The sequence below is a fragment of the Tympanuchus pallidicinctus genome, unplaced genomic scaffold (assembly GCF_026119805.1).
Source record: "Tympanuchus pallidicinctus isolate F22 unplaced genomic scaffold, pur_lepc_1.0 scaffold3, whole genome shotgun sequence".
Taxonomy (NCBI): domain Eukaryota; kingdom Metazoa; phylum Chordata; class Aves; order Galliformes; family Phasianidae; genus Tympanuchus; species Tympanuchus pallidicinctus.
In genome coordinates this window covers 1,632,104-1,653,757 of record NW_026294747.1, presented here as the reverse complement: position 1 = coordinate 1,653,757, position 21,654 = coordinate 1,632,104, and the positions used below count along the sequence as shown (strand labels likewise).

The 21,654-nt window shown below is 39.4% G+C and overlaps 1 protein-coding gene and 1 long non-coding RNA gene across 3 annotated transcripts in view; one reads left to right on the top strand and one right to left on the bottom strand.

Annotated features, from left to right (window-relative positions):
• DNAJC24 (DnaJ heat shock protein family (Hsp40) member C24) overlaps nucleotides 1-7,806 on the bottom strand; it is a 35,973-nt gene extending 28,167 nt beyond the window's left edge. The window contains exons 1-2 of the mRNA XM_052692503.1: nucleotides 7,681-7,806; nucleotides 6,705-6,839 (exon numbers count right to left, since the gene is read on the bottom strand). Coding sequence (XP_052548463.1) covers nucleotides 6,705-6,812 — 108 coding nt within the window. The 5' untranslated portion in view covers nucleotides 6,813-6,839; nucleotides 7,681-7,806. The remainder of the gene's footprint in view (nucleotides 1-6,704; nucleotides 6,840-7,680) is intronic.
• The window catches only part of LOC128085319 (uncharacterized), a 47,712-nt gene continuing 30,901 nt past the window's right edge, over nucleotides 4,844-21,654 (top strand). For both annotated transcript variants that reach the window (XR_008208891.1, XR_008208890.1), the window contains exon 1: nucleotides 4,844-4,892. This is a non-coding gene — a long non-coding RNA (uncharacterized LOC128085319). The remainder of the gene's footprint in view (nucleotides 4,893-21,654) is intronic.

Below are 21,654 nucleotides of genomic sequence, written 5' to 3'. Positions count from 1 at the left end.
TGTTAGTGAAGCAATAGATAGACTGAGAGAATAGTACCATACCCGTATTTTGCCTTGCTTTTCTGTATTCGTAGGAATTATTAGTGGATTGTTGGCAAGAAGATGGCTGCCTCTGAAAAGAAGAGCTCTTGGTCAGCCTCTCCTCAAAACACCTACATAGAGAATCTTCCACTTAATGTCAAGAAAAGAAAAAAAATTGGCTAAGATCCTGCTCTGACTTGTTCATCTTTAGCTTCTTTAAGAATGGACATTTTTAGGTCTGAATTTTGTTGTTAATAATAATTTACTGGCATAAATAATAAAGGGTAGGCTTTTAAAATATCTGACTATTGATTTTTCAGCTTTGAAATGGTACTTTAACATACAGAAAAGTAAAAGATTGGAGTAAAATATCCAAAAGACTGACAAGACTATAGAAAAAAAGCTGGACTTGGACTTTTCTACTACAATAATATAAAATGTGTCCTAAGGACAGCCCTTTTAGGTAGAGAATTCACTCCTGCAGCAAATCAGTTCAAGGGCTGAATGGGAGGCAAGAATGTAGCTGTGATCAACAGACAAAACAGGAAGGATGGGACAGTTAACACATTCAGAGCACACTTAGAATAGTTCACTTGGAAGAGCCTTTCAAACACCACGCAGTCCAGCTGTCTGACTGCTTCCAGGCTCACCAAAAGTTACAGCATGTTACTGAGGGCATTATCTGAATGCCCCTTGAACACTGACAGGCAGGGGCACCAACCACACCGCTAGGAAGCCCGTTCCAGTCTCTGACCGCTGTTTAAAGCTAAAAGAAGGAAGTAATGTGTTGCTTTTACCCATTTCCATAATAGTTACATTACATATTTGGATTCTATTTTTAATTTATTGCTATGATCAATAACTTATGAAATAAGAGCAGCCCCCTGGAGAAGGACTTGGGGTCCTGGTGGACGAGAAGCGGGACACGAGCCAGCAGTGAGCGCCTGCAGCAGGGAAGGCCAACTGTGTTCCTAAATGACATTAAAGTAATAAAAAGTGAGGCACTGCTTCATGTAAGCTGCAGCATGCTGGACACTCACTCTGACAAGTGAGTACTTCAAGCACTACCTACCAATATTGTCACATCCCCCCGTTCCTGCTGTGGTACTTCACTACATCCAGTTCCCTTCTCTCTTCACCTGTATCCATGAACCTCTCACTGCTGCAAAGTCAGGACAGCTTTCTCAGCCTTGCCCTGTAAGAGATGTGGCCAGTGTGCACCTTCCATTTGCGTGCTGATCCGTCAGTTGTTAATCACTGCATTTCATTTGGTTATCCAGCTGCCCAACCAAATGAGGGCTAACAGTTTTCCTGGTCAGTACCATAATGTGAGCAGGTGATGCCCGAGCTGCAGCCAACATCACCTCTCCCACCACACCAACTAAGCAAGCAAGAGCTTCTGCTTGGACATGGCTGTCTGTGTCTCTGCATGCAGTGGTACCATGCATCTCCACAATGCTTGGCTTTTAAGTGCTGTTGTGATACATGCAATGAATCCAGGACACCATTCAGATTAATAAGTTTCTATTTCTGCAGTGTGATCACTGACAGGGTGAAAATGCCTGTTCTTCAGACTTAATACTGAATACTGCTATGACCTCTAGTGTAAAAAAGAAGAAAAAAACACACAAAAACCCACAAGGATGAGTTAAACAAATGCTGTCAGATTGGAAAGAGCAGCAGGAATACTGGCATGACCAGGAGCCACCCAATCAAGCTGTTTCAACTAGGCATTTGCTAATGAGGCTCTGTTAAATACTTGTATAAGTTAATAACCAATTCTTCAAGTTCCAGCTTGAGAAAATATCCACCTGTATTTTATTAAGGTTATAAACAGTAAATCAGATGTGAAGAGCAGCTGAAAATAAAGGAGAGCCAAATAGGCATTCCTTTGCAACAAACTTTATGATATCTAAATACTAACTTCAGTCAGTCTACAGCGAGGCACACTAACAGAATGTCTTCCTCAAGGCTGTTAAGAAAAACACAGTAGGTATTGCTGCATAATTTTCACTATGAAAATTATTGTTACGAGACTGCTGATGAAAATGAAAACATTTTGAAGTTTGTAAGATTCAAATTCTTGACTTAAACTCAGCCTGAAAAGTTCCTCAGGAGGTGCATCCTCCCACTGAATTTAGTTTGTAACGGACTTTAAGACAGTAAGAATGCAAGCAGCTTTTTGACTTCAAATATATGACATCCTCTGCCTTTCTTGTGATTGCAAAATTCAGCTGTGTCCATAGATCTGATAGGACACCACAGATCTTTTCTCTCCAGAGATAGCTGTCTTTCCTCTACACAAGCTCAATTCTTGAAATTATTTTGCTTCATTAAATTAGATTCCTATTGATGACCTTTCTTTTTCTTGCTGCTGACAGTCGTTCTCACCTATGCTTAATGCTCTTTGTTTTAAAATTTTCTACTCCTTCAAACAGATGAAGTGATCATCTGAACGCTTTCTTTGTATTTATATACACACACCACCCCTTCTGATAAACAGATAATCCTTGTAACACTGTGTGTTAAGTGGCACATTTTATTTCCTTTCCATATTAAAAATAAGAGCTTCCTGCATGCTCCCTGCTCAAATTACATGGATTTTCCTTAAGATTAGGGCATACATTGTAACAGCAGCATATAATTTTCCTGCACAATAATTTCTTTTCCAGTTGAAAGGTATCCTATAATATCATCAGCATCAACAGGAACAGACACCTGATTCTCAGCGAGACAAAGCTTCTATGTTTGGTGACTTTATTCTCTGTAAAATCAGCTTTCAGATGCAGAGCAGCTACAGAAAAACTTGCAAACAATCTGGCAACCCATTCTTTGACCACAAAACGCTGGGCCAACCAGCAAGATTCTGTAACCTCTCCTTCTTTGTCACTCTGATTTTATCTTCTGCTAGTTTTGTACATGCTCAGAAAAGGGACGTGGGCATTGTCTCTCCTAAAAACATTTACCCTTTTATGATTTTTTCTTGTTAAAACTACAATATATATAATTACGGGTGAGAATGTCATACATATATAGCATCTCAAAAAGTCAGTATATTCTGAAGATGAAAGATGAAGATTTTTATCTTTAAACATAATAATTCTCAAAATCTGTTTTGATTCATTCCAGAACACGAAATCTTTGATGCTTCAAAAAGCCTCTTGAAATGAATATAAGGCAGCCAATTATGGACTCATGGCACTGAGCTGTGCTGGTTACAAAATACACATTTCTAATTGGATATTTTTTCAAAGTCACTGGCTGAAGCTTTGTGCTAGAGAAGACAATGAAGTACAAGCCAGCATACATTTAAGTTCCATTCCTTAAAAAAGCCTGATGATCAAATTGCTAGTGGCATGCATGTCTTATGCTCAAAAGTCTGCCATTCCTGGCTGCTATTAATTAAAGAGTAAGAAGCATTAAGATGGTGCAGGTGCCAGGCAAATGAGCGTGCAAAAATTTTACAGCATTTTAAGTTTCATGGTTGCAAGGATATTGTGTAAATATGAACTTCTACTTAAATGTTTAGACGGTAAGAAGAAATAATGTAATAACAACAACAAAATCACTACTTTTAGGTCAAACCTGTGTTGTTTTGTGCATCCAATTAATACTCTCCTTATAGACAGAATAGACATCATCCGGAGTTTGCAGTGAAATAATTTGCTTAAATATTCATGGGGACTTGGCCAAATGAAGCAAGTTAGTACAGCAAACGAAAAGATGGCAGAATGGTAAGTAAATGTGCTCACTCAAGAAGGGTGCGTTTGCATGGTTTCATTTTTTATGATTCATTAACCATTTCCATCATCAACCCTTTGGAATTGGTAAAAACAAGTTACATTTTACAAATTAATCACTTTAAAGAGAATTTCCCTTTCAAAATAGTTCTTGCAAGCTGTAATTCAACATTTTTTACTTGCCTACTACTTTGTATTGTTAAAGTCAGTCCTGAGGTATCACTGCAAATATAGTTATCTTTTAGATGACATATGGCAAGATCTCCAATTCTTTGCAGCTTTGGAAGTTTACATCCGCCTGTTCATTCGGGATGCTAAGTACACAGTGTGTTGACAAACAGACAAAACAGCAGATAGCAAAAAACAAACATTCAACATGAAACACTCAAGATCATCTGAAGAAATCGTAGGCACTTGCCATTTTTATTTTAACAGCAGAATTATGTTTAAAAATAAATTCCAACATTTATTATGCTTGACGCTAATGAGCATCTGTGATCAGAATATTCTCCACGAGAGAAGTCATATTAATTGCAATTTGCATACGAGATGTTAGTTGCTTTATAGACTTTCTGATTTTAAGATAGCTGGCGCTGACCACACGCATTTGTCAAGAGATCTTTAAACAGGCAGTACATGGCAGTGCTCACCATTCATCCTAGCTTTCTAAGGTGGAGTTGCTCTGCTAATTCTCTACCACCACCATATCCAAAAACAACTGAAACACCTGCACACAGACTCATCCTCTGCCTCCAGCAATGCTCCTACTGTGTACAGTAGCAGCTTCAGAAAACCATAAATTAACATTCTATGACTTAGAGGTGTACAACCATTAAGATCTCTTAAGTGCAAGCCTTCTTTGGGGAGCAAGGGAATTACTTCACGTGAACAGGACGCAGCAGGTAAGATAAGAGGTTGCAGTGAAAAAGCTAAGTCACAGCTTGAAGCAGTGATTGAGCAGCTGGTGTGAAGGCGGGCTCAACCCAGGGGATCTCAGGTGCACGCAATGTACCTGAGTGACTGAAAGGGATGGAGCCAGGATCTGCCCCTTCCCAGACCTCATTTAGGGTTGCCAATGGAGGTGAGGGTATCTCTTGCAGGAGATCCCTACCTACTGGAGGCCTTCCAAAGGTAAGTAGCTCTTTCCTTGCGTTTTGTTATGTATGGCTACTGCATTCGGGTTCATTCTCATTTGTTGCAAAGACTTTGCCATCCTGCCGTTATTGCAGTACTTTCCATCCCATTATAGCATTACAGAAGTCCAACTAGTGCTACAGTACTAATGAACACTGGATGCCTAGGGAATAGCATCAGGATAGGACAAAAATACAGTAACAGCTCCCATATGTATGTTCCACCCTTATTCAGAAGTCCACAGCTTGTTGGTTTCTGGATCTGAGACTGCGTTTTCATGCTAACATGCCACCACAGACTTTTCTTTCATGAACTTCTAACATTTTAAATCATGAAACACTCTGGGTCAATGCAGTGACTTTCACACAGGAACCATGTGCTATGTGTTGTGCTTTCCTATCCCTCCTGTAGCCAGTGGCTTACAGGATGTGTAGAAGTAATTGATTTATTAGCACCATGCATTTACAGAGGGGGGAGAACCTCTAGAGCTAAACAGCATAAAAAAGGAAAAAAATAACCTTAATGTTTGCTAACATTTCCCACTCTCTTTTCAGAGAGCACTGACCATTTAGACCACAAATGCACAGATTCTAAAGAAAAGCCTCTACACTAGAACTTTTCACCTAGAAATATAGCAAGACTAGATGTGCATATACTCTCTATAGCCCTGCCAACACTAATAGTCTAGTTTACAGAATCGCATACCTAAAAGAATATAAAAACCGAGGTCTGCTCACCTTCTTTCTTCTCTGGGTTGCCATTTTTTTGTTATGTTTAGAAATTTAATTTAAAAATTAATTTAATTAAACTTAAAAAATCCTGGGACTTCTGCAAGTCTATCAATTTGGCCATTTGAACCAAACAGTATCAAATATATGTGCCTTATTGTGCTCTTAAAGGTGGGCTAAACAATCTCTTCATTATAAAGCCTGAATTATGTGGGAGGTTAAAACAGAGGAACCAAGTTAACTTGAAGTGATCTCAGATCTCTGAGTCTGCTACATATGAAAACCATGAGAATGGGAAACACGAACACTAAGTTCATGTCTTAAGGCATGACTAAAAATATGACTCTAAAAAAGCGCACAAGAAGCCTTCAAATAAAACCCAAATTGATATTCACAAATTTTCATCCTATACATTCTACTACTGCAGCCTATCAGGAAGAACTCTTTTCTTATATCCAACCTGAACCTCCCTTAGTACAACTTGAGGCCATTCCCTCTTGTCCTGTCGCTGTTTCTGAGGACAAGAGGCTGACCTCCACCTCATCATAACAACCTTTCAGGGAGTTGTAGAGCTGTAAGTTCCCCCTAAGCCTCCTCCACACTGAACAGTTCCTGTTCCCTCAGCTGTTCCTAAGACTTGTGAAGGGTCTGGAGCACATCCCTGCTGCCCTTCTCTGGGTTCCAGGGTTTACACGTCTGGTTTTTTTTGTATTGAGAGGACCAACACCAAACAAAGTAACTGAGATGCAGCCTCACCAGCGCTGAGCACATAGGGAGAATCACTTCCCTGCTCTGGTTGACAACGCTATTTCTGATGTGAGCCAGGATGCCCCAAGCTTGTAGCACAGCATGAGCTTGTTGTAACCAAAGTGCAGGACCTGACGTTTGGACTTGTGGAACTTCATCCCCCTGGCCTCATCCCATTCAGGTGAATCTATAGGGCCTTCCTACCCTCAGGGAGATTGAGACAATCCCCAGCTTCGTGTCATCAGTGAGGACACACTCAATTTCTGCATCAAAGCAGCAGTTTTTACTTTGTTTCTAAAACTTAATTCCGCACAAGTAGCAGAACGATACTTACTAATAAAGCCAGCCTTTGGTATTTCTGCTTCAGTTCTGCTGGGCTGTCTGATGGCTGCGCGCCCAGGATTTGGTACCAGTCCTTTCCTCTTGTCTGCTCCACGGCCATCTCTGGCTGGCCTCGATTTGCTTAGTGCTGTGTAAGAAAAGGCAATCATTCTAAGTACAATTTGAAAAGGGAAGTTAAGAAGAGAGAGGAGGGAGGAACTACAGGCAGCTGGTAACAGCCTGCAGGACAAAAAGGATAATTAGTGCTTGTTTGTGTAGGTATGTTTAAAACACTGCTGCAAAGGGCAAAAGGTACATATGAACTGGTAGCAGGAATTAGAAGCCAGGCGCATTGAAATTTAGGATTAAGAATAATTTTTAGCAGAGGATGATTAGCTGTTGCAGCAGACTTTTGCAAGTGAGGAAATGTAATCTCTTAATATCGATAATTAGGCAGAATACACTGGACTCGGAACAGCCCTGCAATAAATAGAGAACAGTAAGGGACTGCGTGCTTCCGGTGGCGTTATTCGCACGAAGATAACGCACACTTTAGCATATTGCTCGCTTAGAGCACTCAGGCGCTGCTCCCTGCCCTCGCTCTGTGCGCGCTCTGTGGCTGCAGTTGCACACAGACTCTCAGAGAAGACCCCGCGTCTCAGCTGCTGTTTTGCAGCTATCTCTGTTTCGGGCAATGCGCGCAGCCGATTGATCAGGGGGACCTGATCTGGGGAAGTGACGCTGTGCCTCAGCAGGGAAAGAACTTGCTATCTGAATATAGGAAGAAGAGGCTCTCGTTCGTTTGTTTATTTAACTGCCGAAACAACGAGGCTCCCCGGCCGTAACGCCGCAGGCTGAGACCCTTCCCGCCATTCCGCCCCTTCCCGCCATTCTGCAGCGCAGCAGCGGCGCGAGAGCCCACCGCGACCGCCGGCGCGAGACCGACCGCCCCTCACAGCACGGCGAGGAGCAGCGCAGCGCGCACCCACCTGCCCCGCGTCGCCGGCCTCACCGCGCAGCCTGCCGAACCCCGGCATCAGTCGTCCGGTGAGAAACCTAACCTCCGCTCGCCGCTTCGGCGTTGCGATGGGCAGCGCCGGCGGGGCCTCGCGTGTTTCCGCCCGGGCCCCAGTGGCGAGGCACCGGCAGGAAGCGGCGTGCCGGCCGGGCCCGACGCTGTCTCCATGGCGACGACGGCGCTGCTGAGGCGGCGGCGTGCTCCCTAAGTAGCGGCTCCAGCCGCCCCCCAGCGCCCGGCCCCGTCTCGGGAACGGCCGTCCGATCGCCGCTCCGCCTGCGGGCCTGGCTGTCCGCCTCGGGTCCCCCCGCGCTGCCCTTCTCGCCCTGCTGCCGCGAGGGCGGAGGTTCGCTGAGGTGCCCCCCCCCCCCCCCCCCCCCGGCGCTCTGCTCTGAGGGCTCAGCACGCGCCGTCCCGAAGGGGAGGGTTGGGCACCTCCTGCTCGTGGAAACGAATAGGGCTGTAAGCACGGAAAGACGCTCCCTTGGCTATAAGCTTAGGTCGGTGCTCTGATCTTACTCTTCGTAATCTTTTTTTACCGATAATTGTCCGTACAAACTCAATTCACGCTTCACCAATCTTCTAAACGCACAGTTTCTGCCACCTTCCCCGGCCTATGGGAGGTGTGAGCAAAGCGGCGGTTGAATGGGAGCTCTGCAGAGGTTGCTCCTTCCCTGCGTCCCTCAGCAGTGTGTGGAGACAGGGCTCCAACCTGGGCTGCAGGACAGCGAGAGGTTTTCTGGGTGGATGAGAGAAATATCACTTAATTTTGTCACGATTTTACCATGTGAATTCGTTTCGGGATTGATGCTGGTATCCAGATGGCAATGTAGTTTAAACTCAGAGTTATTTGAGAAATTAGAAGCGTTTTTATCTGACACTGCGGTTGGCTGTAGTTAGTTGTTTGATGTGCAATTAATTATAGATGTTAAGGAATGGTTACTGAGGCCAGTGGAAAAACTTTGGAGGGAAACCAGTCTTTCTTTTCTGTTTTAATGTAAAAATTTGCTGTTCATGAACTTTCATATGTACAAACTAAGAAAAGTAACCACTGCAGCATTATTTAGCCTTGCCTGATAGTACAGTGAAATAATACAGTAATAACTGTAAGGGGTCTGGGGCACAAGTCTTATGACAAGTGGCTGAGGGATTGTTTAGTCTGGAGAAGAAGAGGCTCAGGGGAGACCTTGTTGCACTCTGTAACTTCATGAAGGGAAGTTTGGCCTCCCAAGCAACAAACAGGACCCGAGGCAATGGCTGCAAGTTGTACCAGAGGAGATTTAGGTTAGGCATAAGGAAGAACTTTTTCTCTCAGAGTGGTCAGGCACTGGAATGGCTGCACAGGGAGGTGGTGGAGTCGCCATCCCTGGCAGTGCTCAAGAGGTCTGGATGAGGAGCTGCGAGATACGGTTTAGTGCTTGTGGTAGCAGTGGTGATGGGAGGATGGCTGGGCTAGATGATCTTGCAGGTTGTTTCCAACCTTGTGATTCTATGATTCTACAATCATTGTGTCTTGGTTTCTCCAAGTTTTACTCTCTCCTCGTTTCTGAAACTACAATGTTAAGTTTTGAGGTACTGTTAATCTCTCTGGTCTTAGTGCCTTTTGCAGCTGCTGATCAGTCTCCAATCTGATCATCTTTCATTACTAGAGAGATCAAAATCAAGTTACTTCAAGATTTGCTGGAATCAAAATGGGGTGTGAGAAAGGAAGAGCAGGGCAAAATTCTGACCAGTTCCTTTTGGTAGCTCCTGGCCTCTAAGTTGCTATGGAGCTAAACCCAGCCATAGGCTTTGCTGCTTTCCTCCCTTCTGCTGGCAAAACAAAACTAAGTGAGCAATATGCTAAGTGTGCGTTATCTTCAGCACACACTGTTCTGATGTTCTTCACACTAAGCACTATTCTGGAAAAAGTTTGTTAGCTCCCCTGTACTTATTTTATTCATGTTGGTGTTTTTTTTCTTTCTTAAAGCATATTTTTCTCTGCTTTTCTCTTTATTTTATCACCAAGAAGAAATAGGATTCATGTGAATAACACCAAAGAAAGCACTCAGTCCCTTACTGTTCTCTATTTATTGCAGGGCTGTTCCGAGCCCATTGTATTCTGCCTGATTATCGATATTAAGATACATTTTCTCACTTGGAAAAGTCTGTTGCAACAGCTAATCATCTTCTGTTAAAAATTGTTCTTAATCCTAAATTTCAATGCACCTGGCTTCTAATTCCTGCTACCAGTTCATATGTACCTTTTGCCCTTTAAAACATACCTACACAAACAAGCACTAATTATCTGTGTTTTATTTCATAAATATGCTAAATTGAGCATGTTGAAGTCTTGCACAGGTAGATATTTTAAGTATTTTTTTTTATGTTGCAATTAGTAGGGGTTATTAGTTAATGTGGCAGTTAATATTACAGTATTTCCTGGTGGGGTCTCACCCATGACCTGCTTTTTTCATTCTGATCCACTGAATACATCCAGAAGATTTTAATTTTTTTCCTCAAATGAATTTTTCCATCAGAACTGTAGTAGATAGCTGACTCTAAAGAAAGGGCTAAGTGAGGATTCTGAATTCTGTCTCTTGGGAAGAATTGTTTTGTCTGTGAGAGATAATTTGTCCAACTTTGGACAGTGTTAGACTTCTTTTTTAATCCAGTGATTAAGAAAAATCTTTGTAAAGTAGACATAAAAAATAAAAACAACCCAGCACATGAATGTATTTTTGTTCATTTGTTATGAGAAAGGTTGCAGGGAGTTGAACGGTAAGTTATTCTAGAATTTGCCTTGATTGGGTCAGATTTGTCAGCAGTAGAGAGAAAAACAAAGTTTTGTCTCCTGGGAGATGGGATATGATAGACTAAATGTCATAATGATGTGAACAAATGAGATGTAACGTGCATTGAAAATATATGTTTTCCATTAAATTTCCTCAAAAAATGATTGAAAACGTCTTGGGAATTATTTAAGCAATTTACAATATTGTTTAAAAAGGTACATCTGGGCACACTGAGTACAGTCTTTTGTCGTTCATTAGCAATGTATTTAATGAGGGTTTTTTAAGTGATAGATAGTTAAGGTAACAGACAAGTGACAGATTGTTTGTCTTGAACGATTTCCCTATTTCAGGCCCATTACAAAGCAATTAGAAATCTGACAGCATTTCTCCTCTGCATTACTGATCATCTAAAGTGATGAGAAATGAGAGGTGATGAATATTAATTGTGTATTTTCATATAATTATCATAAATTATTACCTTGTCTAGTGTGCTGTGAAGTAACTCAGCGGATAAAAACTCAGGCAAAACTGATAATTTGAAAGATTTTATAACTTAGATTTTACTTTTTGTCTTTCAAGTGTGATATCAAGCAACCTAAATCAGTCAGATGAACTGAGGGAAAGACAAGGATACTTGTACTTTGCTGATGTAGGTCAGCACAGTGTTTGCTCCTGCATCCTCTGACAAATTATCTGTCTTTTCAAACCTGCCACATTTACTCTGAACTTGTGTCTGTGCCTGCGCAACCTTTGCTATAAATATTTACTTAATGTTTGAGGTTTCAAATGGTTTTAAGATGGGATGCTTGGCTGAACCGAGAAGAACCTGCTATTTTCATCTTTTATCACTCACTTGGTAATGTTCATTTGAATTTGCCACCTGTTTGTGCTGTTTTTTGTCTAGGGACCTCAGTCTCTTTAAATTCCTGTAATGGACAGACTGAATAAGGCTTCTTTTGTTGATATAACTTGATCTTGTTTCTGGTTATAGTTAAAGCAAGAGTTTAAAGACCCTTACCAATAGGAAGCTTGTCTAATGTCATGCTGGTTACTAGCTAGTGCAAATTGCTGTACATCTAAAGGCAGTGGAGCAACAACTGTGGCATCTATAACGCCTGCAAGCATGTTAGGTCAACAGTTTAATATTAACAATAGTTTCTGGGAAATATAATTCTCAGATCAAATATTGATATTTTAGATTGTTTTATTTTAATTGGCTTTTTCCTGATAATTGGAAATGTTTCCACTTAGTTGTTGAAGGCCAGAGTGCTCATGGGCTTTCTGATTACTTTCCTTAGAGGTCTACTTCATAGTTAATGATACTTCTGATAAACATTTTTCCCTTATGTAGGTGTTTTTTTTTTTTTTTTTTTTTTTTTTTTTAAGACTCAACTGCATTCCAGGTATGGTGACAAGTTATAGAATCACTTTTAGTGGTGCAGTGAAGAACATAGTTGCTGTACTTCAAATGCCATCTCCTTATATATTTCTGCATTACATTGAGGTTTTAGTCTTGGCTTAAGCCAGGATGTATGCTGCCTTTTCCATTTCAACTGGAAGATGTAGTCTGAAGGTCCAGTAGTGCTGTTCTATAGTTGCCACTGAAAGTGGGAGGGCAACAGAATAGCAATCCATGTTGCATAACTTGTCAAAGGGTTCAGTTTGTCTAAGAGGTTTTGTAGCTGTTTTCAATGAATGGAAACAAGGAACAGCAGATCAGTAAAAGCAATCCTAGTTTATCATTTGCCTAACTATTATAATTTGGTGCTAGTACAAAAATACTATCGTGCATCGGATTTCTACAAATGGAAATATTATTTAAAGCTATATGAAATTATTTGAGGATGGTATCCTATGTGAAGGGAATTGGAGAGAAAATATCAAGCATCATTTGATTGCTGCTGAGTGTAGCATTGTTGGGAAAATCATTGGCATGATACCATTTTTACATATTTACATATGTGAGGCTAGAATTTATTACTAAAAAATTAGAAACCAATTCTAGTTGTTGTTTAGAGCAAATTATGCTTGGCTGTTAGTGACACAAGGGTATTTTATCAACCAAAAGTCTTCTTCCTGGCAAAGGATCATGGTACGTCTCTCCCCTTCTTCCTCTCTTATGAAACTGTAGTATCAATCTAGAGCCTTTTCTTGGCTTTATTCCCTGCTCTGGTGTTGGACAGATGGGAATGTATATTTTTTGCTTCTGACACAGAGTGGAATCCTGTTTTGTCCCTTCACCTTTCCTTGTGATAAGGAAGAATCTTGAAGAGAGTAAAGATTGTTATCTAGTGCTAGTCAAAAGGATAATTTCGTCAACTGTGCTTTGAATGGGTTTGAGATAGAAAGGTCAGTTTGGTTGTAGCTAGTTTGGGATAAATCCAATCAGGATATACTATGCTAAGTTAGTTATAGGCATTAAATAATTCCTTTGGAAAGATCAGTGTATTGGCGACTACCTTTCTACATACATACATTAATTTCAGCAGAATTGCTTAGATTATCATTCAGTCACTAAGAATAGTTTAAAGAAGCCTTTTCAAGTATGGTTTTTGGCCTGCCTTTTTGGAGATAGACATGGGAAACACACGTATTGAGGGACTGGTGGGGTACCTGCAGGGACTGGGTGGAATACATCAGAGGAAGCTGAGGGAGCTGGCCAATGCTCTGCGTGGTGGTTAGGGGAGATCCCCTGCTATTTAAAAGAGGTAATTGTTACATCTGTCTTAAAAACAAACAAACAAAAAGCCAAACGCAACAGGGAGGGCCGAGGGAACAGGCTGTATCTCACTGCCTGCAGAGATTGTTGAGCAAGTCCGTGTGGAAGGCATTTCTAAGAAAAAGAAGGAAATGAAGATCACAACCTATTGTACTTTTAAACAGGAAACAGCAAACAACAAAAATCTAGTAAGTGCTCAGGAAAAACACCATCTGGCATGCGCCACATGGATGCACAACTTATATTGGCAAAAGATGTGTGAGTAAAGCCCTTGCAACTTTTCACTCGTGTCATTTGTCAAAGTAAGATGTTTAATTTGCTACCATGTGGTAATTTGTAAAAATATAATTAAGTAAATATTTTAGTAGCATCATTCTCAGTCTAAAGATGAAGGCACGAAGAAAACATTTAAAGTATTTTTATACATTTTCAGTATAACATACTCTCAGTTTCGGTCAAATAAGGGGGAAATTTCTTGAAATCCTACAGATTTTTAGTTTATCTTTTCCCTTAAGATTTTTTTTTCCAGTGTTTGTGAATCTTTCATTCTGGATCCATCTGCAGATGACTTAGAGATACTGGAATATTTTAAATAATTTCATCTTAAGTTTCTTCAGCTATTTAGATAACAGTTCTTCCTCTTCAGTCCCATGGCAAACTGGAACGTCAAGTCACAGTGCTCATTAACTGACTCCAGTCAGGGGGGTTAACTGCGTTTTTGTACCAGTAAAAACGAAAGCATGATTACAAAGTTCAAGACAGTGCACATCTTTGCTGGAGGGAAGAAATCCTGTTGTGTGAAGGCCACGGTCAGGGCACGGCAAGGTTGGCTGCGGGAGGAGAGCTGGGGACAAGCATGGTAGCAGGCCCAGCCAAGTCAAGCAGCTGGGTCAGTGAGCGCCCTGCTTTGTTCATCAGCAGGCTTGGGGTGAGAAGACAGGGATGAAGAAGAGCAGCAACATGGGTGGCCAATCAGGATGAGCCTCGGGTCTGGTGACAGGGTTCAGTGCAGTCAGCCAATCATTTCCAGGCCTGACCAGAAGACATCCTGTGGGCTGGGGCCCGCTGCCAGGCACGGCTGCTGTGCAGGTGGGGCCGCGACTCAGGCCAGGCTGAATGTAAGAGCTTCAGCTGAAGTGCAGCTCCTGCAGGAAGAGATGTCGGCCTGGGCTGGGGACACCCTGCAGAGCTGTCTGGCGGCTCCCCAGGGTCACTGAGAAAGGAGGAGCAGTTCAGCTGTGCCAGGCGTGAAGCTGGCCCCAAGCCCAGGCAAAGCCCTGGAAGGGGGATGCGATTAGGCACCATGCAGTCATTTAAGATTCTCGAGGTGCTGCTACCCTTTTTTCTCCGCTTCCTAGGAAAGTGCATTAGCAGATGGTAGCCACTTGAAGGTCTGCAAGTATAAGTGATGCCTAACTTTTCATCTTTTACAGCTTTTAATCTCCCTTATGGTCACCTAGCTAGTAAAACTGCTACGACAACTCAATTATCAATTTCCTTGGGAACTCTTACTTTGGTCAAGGAAATGTACGCTCTCATTTTTCACACAGGTTCATTTTCCTTGGCATGCAAACTTAATTCATCAGACTTAGAGTATGTTTTGTTGCTCCAGGTATGAAAATATCCCATTTCTCTGGTGTTTGGGATGCGACAGACACGAAGAATATTGGATGCTGTCTGGTTTTTCATGACTAAATGAGATTCGATATAGAATGCTGCCAGATTCTTGTATTATCCGAAAAGCATTATTTCAGCTTTTTTTGCTACATTAGGTTTGGTTGCCTAACTCGGCAATGTAGTTTTCTTTCTTCTCATGGGAGTACTGGAGAAAAATCTTTCATGGTTTTCATGGTCTGGAATGATAGGATTTTGGTGGGGGAGGTGAAAGAGAGAGAAGCAGCAGTTTCTTTGTACTCAGCAATTCAGCGATGTGGGATAAAATTTTCACTCAAGCCTTTGGCAAGGTTCCCAACAATTTAGTGTGATATGAGTTTCATACACAGTGTGTACTTTTTCTGTTATTACTCAGGATGTACTTTTTGAGGAAAAAATAGTAGTTTTCTAATAAACTATAGTTAGAAATGGTATTGCAAGAGAAGGAGAAGATTTGGCTTTCCTAATAAAAGGAAAATGATCATCACTTTGTATTTCCAGCACTTGCATGAGCTGAGAACAATTTACTTGATGCTAGTTAGCCAAATGTAAGGTTTGCAGCATTATTTTTTGATGAAAGTCCTTCCCAAAGTGATACAGACTATGTTTATAGGTTGCCCAGGAAGTAATGTCTCCTATTTATTTTCATGAAACAACAACAGATACGAAGAGCACAATAATGCTCTTTGACAGAGCAAATTCTGAGCTACAAAACACTATTTTTCAGCACATTCACAACATTGGCCAGTTTGTGGGGATGAGCTGATCGAGATGCACGTCATTTTGTGAAATGACAGCTGTGTCAGTCTGTTTGGAACATGGCTTATCTTTCATATTGCTGTCATCACTGCAGAAATGCACCATCCACCACCTCACTGTGTTCTCATGTACTGTTTGTTCTCCCTACATGTTCAGCAATTGATGATGAATGTCAATGGGTTCCATTTTTTCTGCATGGAGGAATTCAGTGGCACACCTTTGCTTCGTAATGCACTTCCATGTCGGACACTGTTTTGTTGGGCTGCCCTTCTACTGCCGTGTTTGCATGGCAGCAACACATAACAGAATATTGGTGGAAGATTCGAACTGTACCGTCATACCACCAGCATCTGCCTCTGCCTTGTTAGGCCAGCATAATACAATAGGAGGCATTAGTTTCCGAGCTGCCTTTGTACATAATGCTATCACTGGCTGAATGATTATGAAACATTTTTCATACATACATTGGATTTATAAAGCCATCAGACATTACTTTGCATCATGTAAGTGATGTACACAGCGGGTATAATAAAATCATGTTTAGAGTTTTCAGCCTTCATGGCGATTTATATACAGGCGTGCACCAGACAGTGGTTCAGGAATGTGGAACGTGGTACGGCCCATTCTCGTCTGTCAATTTAAAGCTATATTAATATGGTTTCCTGGAGCATGCATGCATGTAATGCAACAATAATGCAAGTGCAAATAAGTTTGAAATGTGTCTGGAGAGAACTGCTTTAATAGTGCAAACAATTAATGAGTAAATGTAAGATTTCCTCAAGCCCTCCATTATAATTAACTGATATTGCTTTTATTTTCATTTTTAGGATCTTTGATACATAAGCATTTTATTTATGGGAAAAGCAATGAATGCTTTTCTTGAGAACTTGCACAGAATGTGCAATTATAGAAGTAAAAAGAATAACATAAACTTAAATATGTAAATTTAAATAGAATATGAAAATAAAGATTTTGAACTACTGGAAAATTATAAAGAAAAAAATATGTGCTTGTTAAGTGTGCAGTATAAATAAGTTAGATTATGGATAGATATAACAAAGAGGCATCCAGATAATGAACATCTAAAGAATGGTTGTTATGTCTGATGTACTTCATTGTATGTTGTAAGTAATTGCTATCCGTAAAAAATTCTGTGGCTTCTGTATAGGAGAGAATTTGACAGGCAACACCAGTACTAAGCGACAGCAAGTACAAATCCTTGGCAACTGTCATGCTGCTGTTGAATTCACATCCAAAACTGTGTGATAACTTTGACCTGTGTAGCTGATGCTGAACCAATATCTGTTCAAGTGCATTTTGCAGTTATGGAAAAAAATGTTAGCCATGAGCCAATCAATTTCTTAGGAAAACTGCATGGACTTTTCTTTAGTACACCGTTACTTTCTATTTAAAGAACAAATAAGACAAAATGTGCTTTAGTTTGGCAATAATGAATAATTGTGAAATTCCAAAAATAAAAATTTTGATCTCTTATAGAACTTAATAAAAAAAAACAAAACAAAACAAAACAAAAAAACCAGCAGGTAGGCAGTAAAATTTTCTGTTGTAGTCATTACAAAATGTATTTATGGATTTGTCCATGAATAAACAGCAGTTTAATTGCTTGTAAAAGCTACAAAAAGTTGTTAAAGCTCTTCAGGTTTTTAGCTTTTTTTTTTCTTTTTTTTTTTTTTTTTTTTTTTTTTTTGTTTAGTTAGTTATTTGTTACTTTTTCATTTAATACCCACTTACATTTCTGTTAAGCTTTTCTCCTTATATCTCTGTGCATTTTTTCTTGAGCCATAAAAATAAGGTCCCACATGTTAGTTTAAATTCACTTCAGCTGGATAGAAATTTTGCTTAATTAAGGAGCGCCAAGCCATTTTTCCTGGCTATTAAGCACCATTTCATGACAAGTTTTTTATGAGATTTCCACGTATTAAGTCCTTCACTTTATTATGTTTAATCTTCAGAAGGCTGGGCACCAGTGTTATGTCTAAATTTGGGTTTTCTCAAGGTGTAAAACAGTTCAGCTCTACAAGAATAAAATTACTCTTGATAATTGCATGCTTCTGTTTTCTCTTTGAAATCACCTCAGTTAGGGTGTTGGAGTTATTCTTGGGTACCCTGAGATTTACATATGCTGTGTGTTTAAATAATAGTTATGATGGTAGTAATTGTTAAGAAAAAGCTGAACAAGGACTGAGGAGCTATAAGAAGAACAGTATAGAAACATCTACAGTAATCCTGTGGATATTTTCTTTGCATTTACTCTCATTTAGTAACAGGAGCTTTACATAGTGTTTAAGTCAGAGCCCTTGGCTGCACTAGACCAGTTATGTAAAGGTTTACTTGGCACATATGAATAACATAATCTGTAGTTCATGCCAGCTGTAATGTTAAAATTCTGTCAGTGTAGTTGGTCTAACAGTTAAGGTTAAAAAGAAGGAAGTTATCTACTGAATGAGAAAAAGGCAACTAATAGATTTCATTGTACAAACAAATTTTCCTTTGGTTTTGTATTTTTTTTTTTTTTTTCCTGTTTAAATGCGTAACAAAACAGTCTTTTAAGAAAAATGGATTTTTCAAAAAAAAAAAAAGTCTGCTGTCACTAGTCAGAATTTGAAACATAGCATAATATGTTCAGTTATAATACTAAAACGATTCTTTTGATTGAACTCAAATGTTTGGTATTCCAGTGATCACAGTATTTTATTTAGTCTAAGGATTTCTGTGCAATGCATGCAGACAAATTTGGAAGTTCATGCTGCTTTGACATCTTTTATATGTCTTAAAAAGAGAATATTCTGACAGTTAAGAATTACTTGAATACGAAAGGAGATGGAGGTCTTGATCTCATCCTATTCCTTTCTGTCTTTATCTTTGATACTGCTGTTGGCACAGTTATGCTAGTGGTGATTTGGCTCTTCTAAAGATAGGATAAAGTGAGACTGTATGATCTTCATATGGGTCAATATTCCATCCAGGTCTTTGAACTGCAGCAGTCTATAGTAATTTTTTTTTTTTTTTGCCGTTGATAATTGCCTCAAATTTAAAGTTTGAGGGCTTTTTTCCCCATTATTTTAAATGCTCCTTAAAAAATTAAGTATTTCTATGATGGGATTTTATATTCATTTTATATGAAGGAAGGCTTGTAAGGCAGTGCTAGTGCAGTGTAGCATTGCTGAAATACCTACTGGACTTCACCATTATCCTGTCTTACAACGCAGTATACAATTTGCGTTATGGTTCTGGCTCATGCAAAGATATTAATAATTCAGCTGAATTCTGAAGCAAGTGAATTGATTTGGATTTGCAGAAGCAAGAATCAGGGTGAAACTCCTAACACGTTTTTATAAGGTATTCTCCAACTTCAATTAAGTTGTTGTGTGCTTTTCAGTGATTAAGTTTTTGGAACTCCTTATAATCAGTCATTAATAATGCAAACTAGTGAAAAAATAGAGTGTAGAGTTTTGACTGTATTTATCACATTCCTCTTTTAGGAACTGTCTTTGTTCCTATGCAAAAACAGCTCTTGAAAAGACTAAAGGGAACCAAAGCTCTAGATAACTTGTATTTGCCCAAAACGTGTCTGCAGTGAGCAACTGTATCAAGAAGGTCAGCACTTCACACATCAAACAAAATCAGTTCAGAGCTGTGATGGTCTGTCGTATATACAGACAGCTACAAATGAAGCTGTACAGGCAATTTCTGTCTTATAGTATCATCCAAGAGAAACAGACCTCAAAGTGTTCCCACAGGTCGACTAAGGTAATCAAAGCTTTTCTCTGTTGCTTTTAATCTGATGTTTGATGCAGTTCGGTCACCTTGTAATGATGATTCAGTTGATATTCTTAAACAGACCTCAATAACTTTTATTAAGGTTTGTTGACCTAACAGGTTCTCAGAATACATCTTTTAAAAAAATGTATTGACTTTAATCAAATATTTCCAAAGAAGAATAAAATTATAATAAAACAGGCATTTCAGTTAGCCTTGAAAATTTTTAGCGTGCATAGTAATAGGTGGTTAATATTTATCAGGTTGATTTTCTTTAAAGGTAAACGTGATTGTCCATAATGAATCCAAGAATGAGTGGATCCCGACTCGAAAATGCCAAGAAAACAGTTGAATTTTGGAATGTACCATGAAGATGATTAAAGTGAAAAGCTTTTTCTCATTAGTGTGTTCTATTTTGAGTTGGAAAATTGTAGGCAAATGTAGAAGATGACAGTTAGCCCTTCAACTGTGTGCTGACGTGACCTCGGATAGAGAACAAATGGCCTTACATTTGTTTTGAAGTGTTTTCTTACACTGCTGACCAGCTCCGAGTTATATGGCACTGCTCATTTTGTATCATGAGACATATTTTCATATCTTTGTCCCCATGTGTATGAAAGTCTTATACTCTAAAACTCAAAGGGATAATTTGTATTTACTTTTTAAAAGGGAGTAGGTTCTGGATTTTCTATTAATATGATTGAGCACTCAGTACAGAAGTAGCTGCTCTAATTTGATGGCATGAGGTACTTTAGGAATGCTTAAAGAAGACAAAAAGGCTTGGATTTTTATGTGGTCATTTTGGCATTTAGGAAATGTGGCAATTATAAAATTGTTAAGATTGCCCACGTACCATGTTTTAAGTGAAGCATCAGTTTGGCACAACCTGAAATGAGCGGGAGTATTGCCAAGGATTTTCGTGGGAGAGAGATTAGAATCTTAGGCCTCAAACCAACACAGAGTTTTGCATGGGAACCTCTTGTTGCAGACTAGGACGGAGACTGTATGTCACAAATGTTTGTTCTGAAGTATGAGATTTCATTACGAATCTCCACCCAACCCACCGTCCCCCCCCACACTTTATTTTTCTTCTGAAAATAGCCTTGCTGTAGTATTATACAGAAGTTATCTTTGATATAAGCATTCAAAAATACTGTTTGTTTGTTTGTTTTTTAATTAACTGTTAGTTTATTTAACTTTATTCTGCTAGCTGCAATACACACATCGTGCTATCAGGGAAACAGAAACAATTAACAATTAGCTCCTCTTTGCAGTTGCAGTACAGGCATAATTGCTGTCAGTCTGATTGAAGTTTTGCCTAAAAGATTCTATTGTTGGTGCTTACTTTTTAAACTAGAACCAATAATCTACAGTGTCCATTGAGAGCATTTTGTAATTAAATCAACTAAAATTTTTCAATTTTTATTTGTGCTGATAGGTTTTAAGAAATATTAATAAATATTTCACAGAAGAACTTCATGGTAGGCTGATAGAACTGTATTTCAAGTATTCTAGGAAGTTCAGAGTAAACTCACTTTGGGGTAGACTGAAGCTATTTTGCTTAACACAACCTGACTTATCTGTAGTTTCTATTTTGCAACTTGTGCTGAGAACTAAATTCTTACTCTCTGAAGAATTTTAATGACTATAAATCCAGATTGCCTTTTTGCACAATTATAAACATTCTTAATAATTGTGTATTATTTAAAAAGGCAACAATCTTAGATTCTTTTTTTAAAATCCTAAACTGGATTTTTTTTTTTTCAGCAGAATTAGAAGCGCTTTCTGTTTCTGTTTCAAAACTCTGGCATGTCCAGAAGGCATTTGAAGTATCTGAAGTTATTAAGTAGCAGCCAAATGTAATCAAAGTCATAGCTTACATGAATGGCAAATGGAAGGTCTTTGCTAAAGTTTCTCTGTCTTTAATCCAGTAGCATGTAATAAAAGTTTTCTTACGTGCATTAACTTCATTTGTAGCTTTTGCTTTAAATTCCAATGCAAATCTTTTTTTCCTTTAAAGTCACATGGAATTCTTTCTTTGCATGCTATTCCTAAAATGTGACTTGTTAACAATGCTTATAAACAGTAAGTGAAACAAAGCTATGGAAATACAGAAAGGAATAATAGACAAGATTACTTGTCATGAAAGGCAATCCTTTTAAAACCCTTTTGTGGGTATGTATTTTCCTCATCTTGTTATCCTGTAGCTTCCAGTGATAATCGCTTAAATACTAAATGATTCATAGTGCAGATTGGTAAA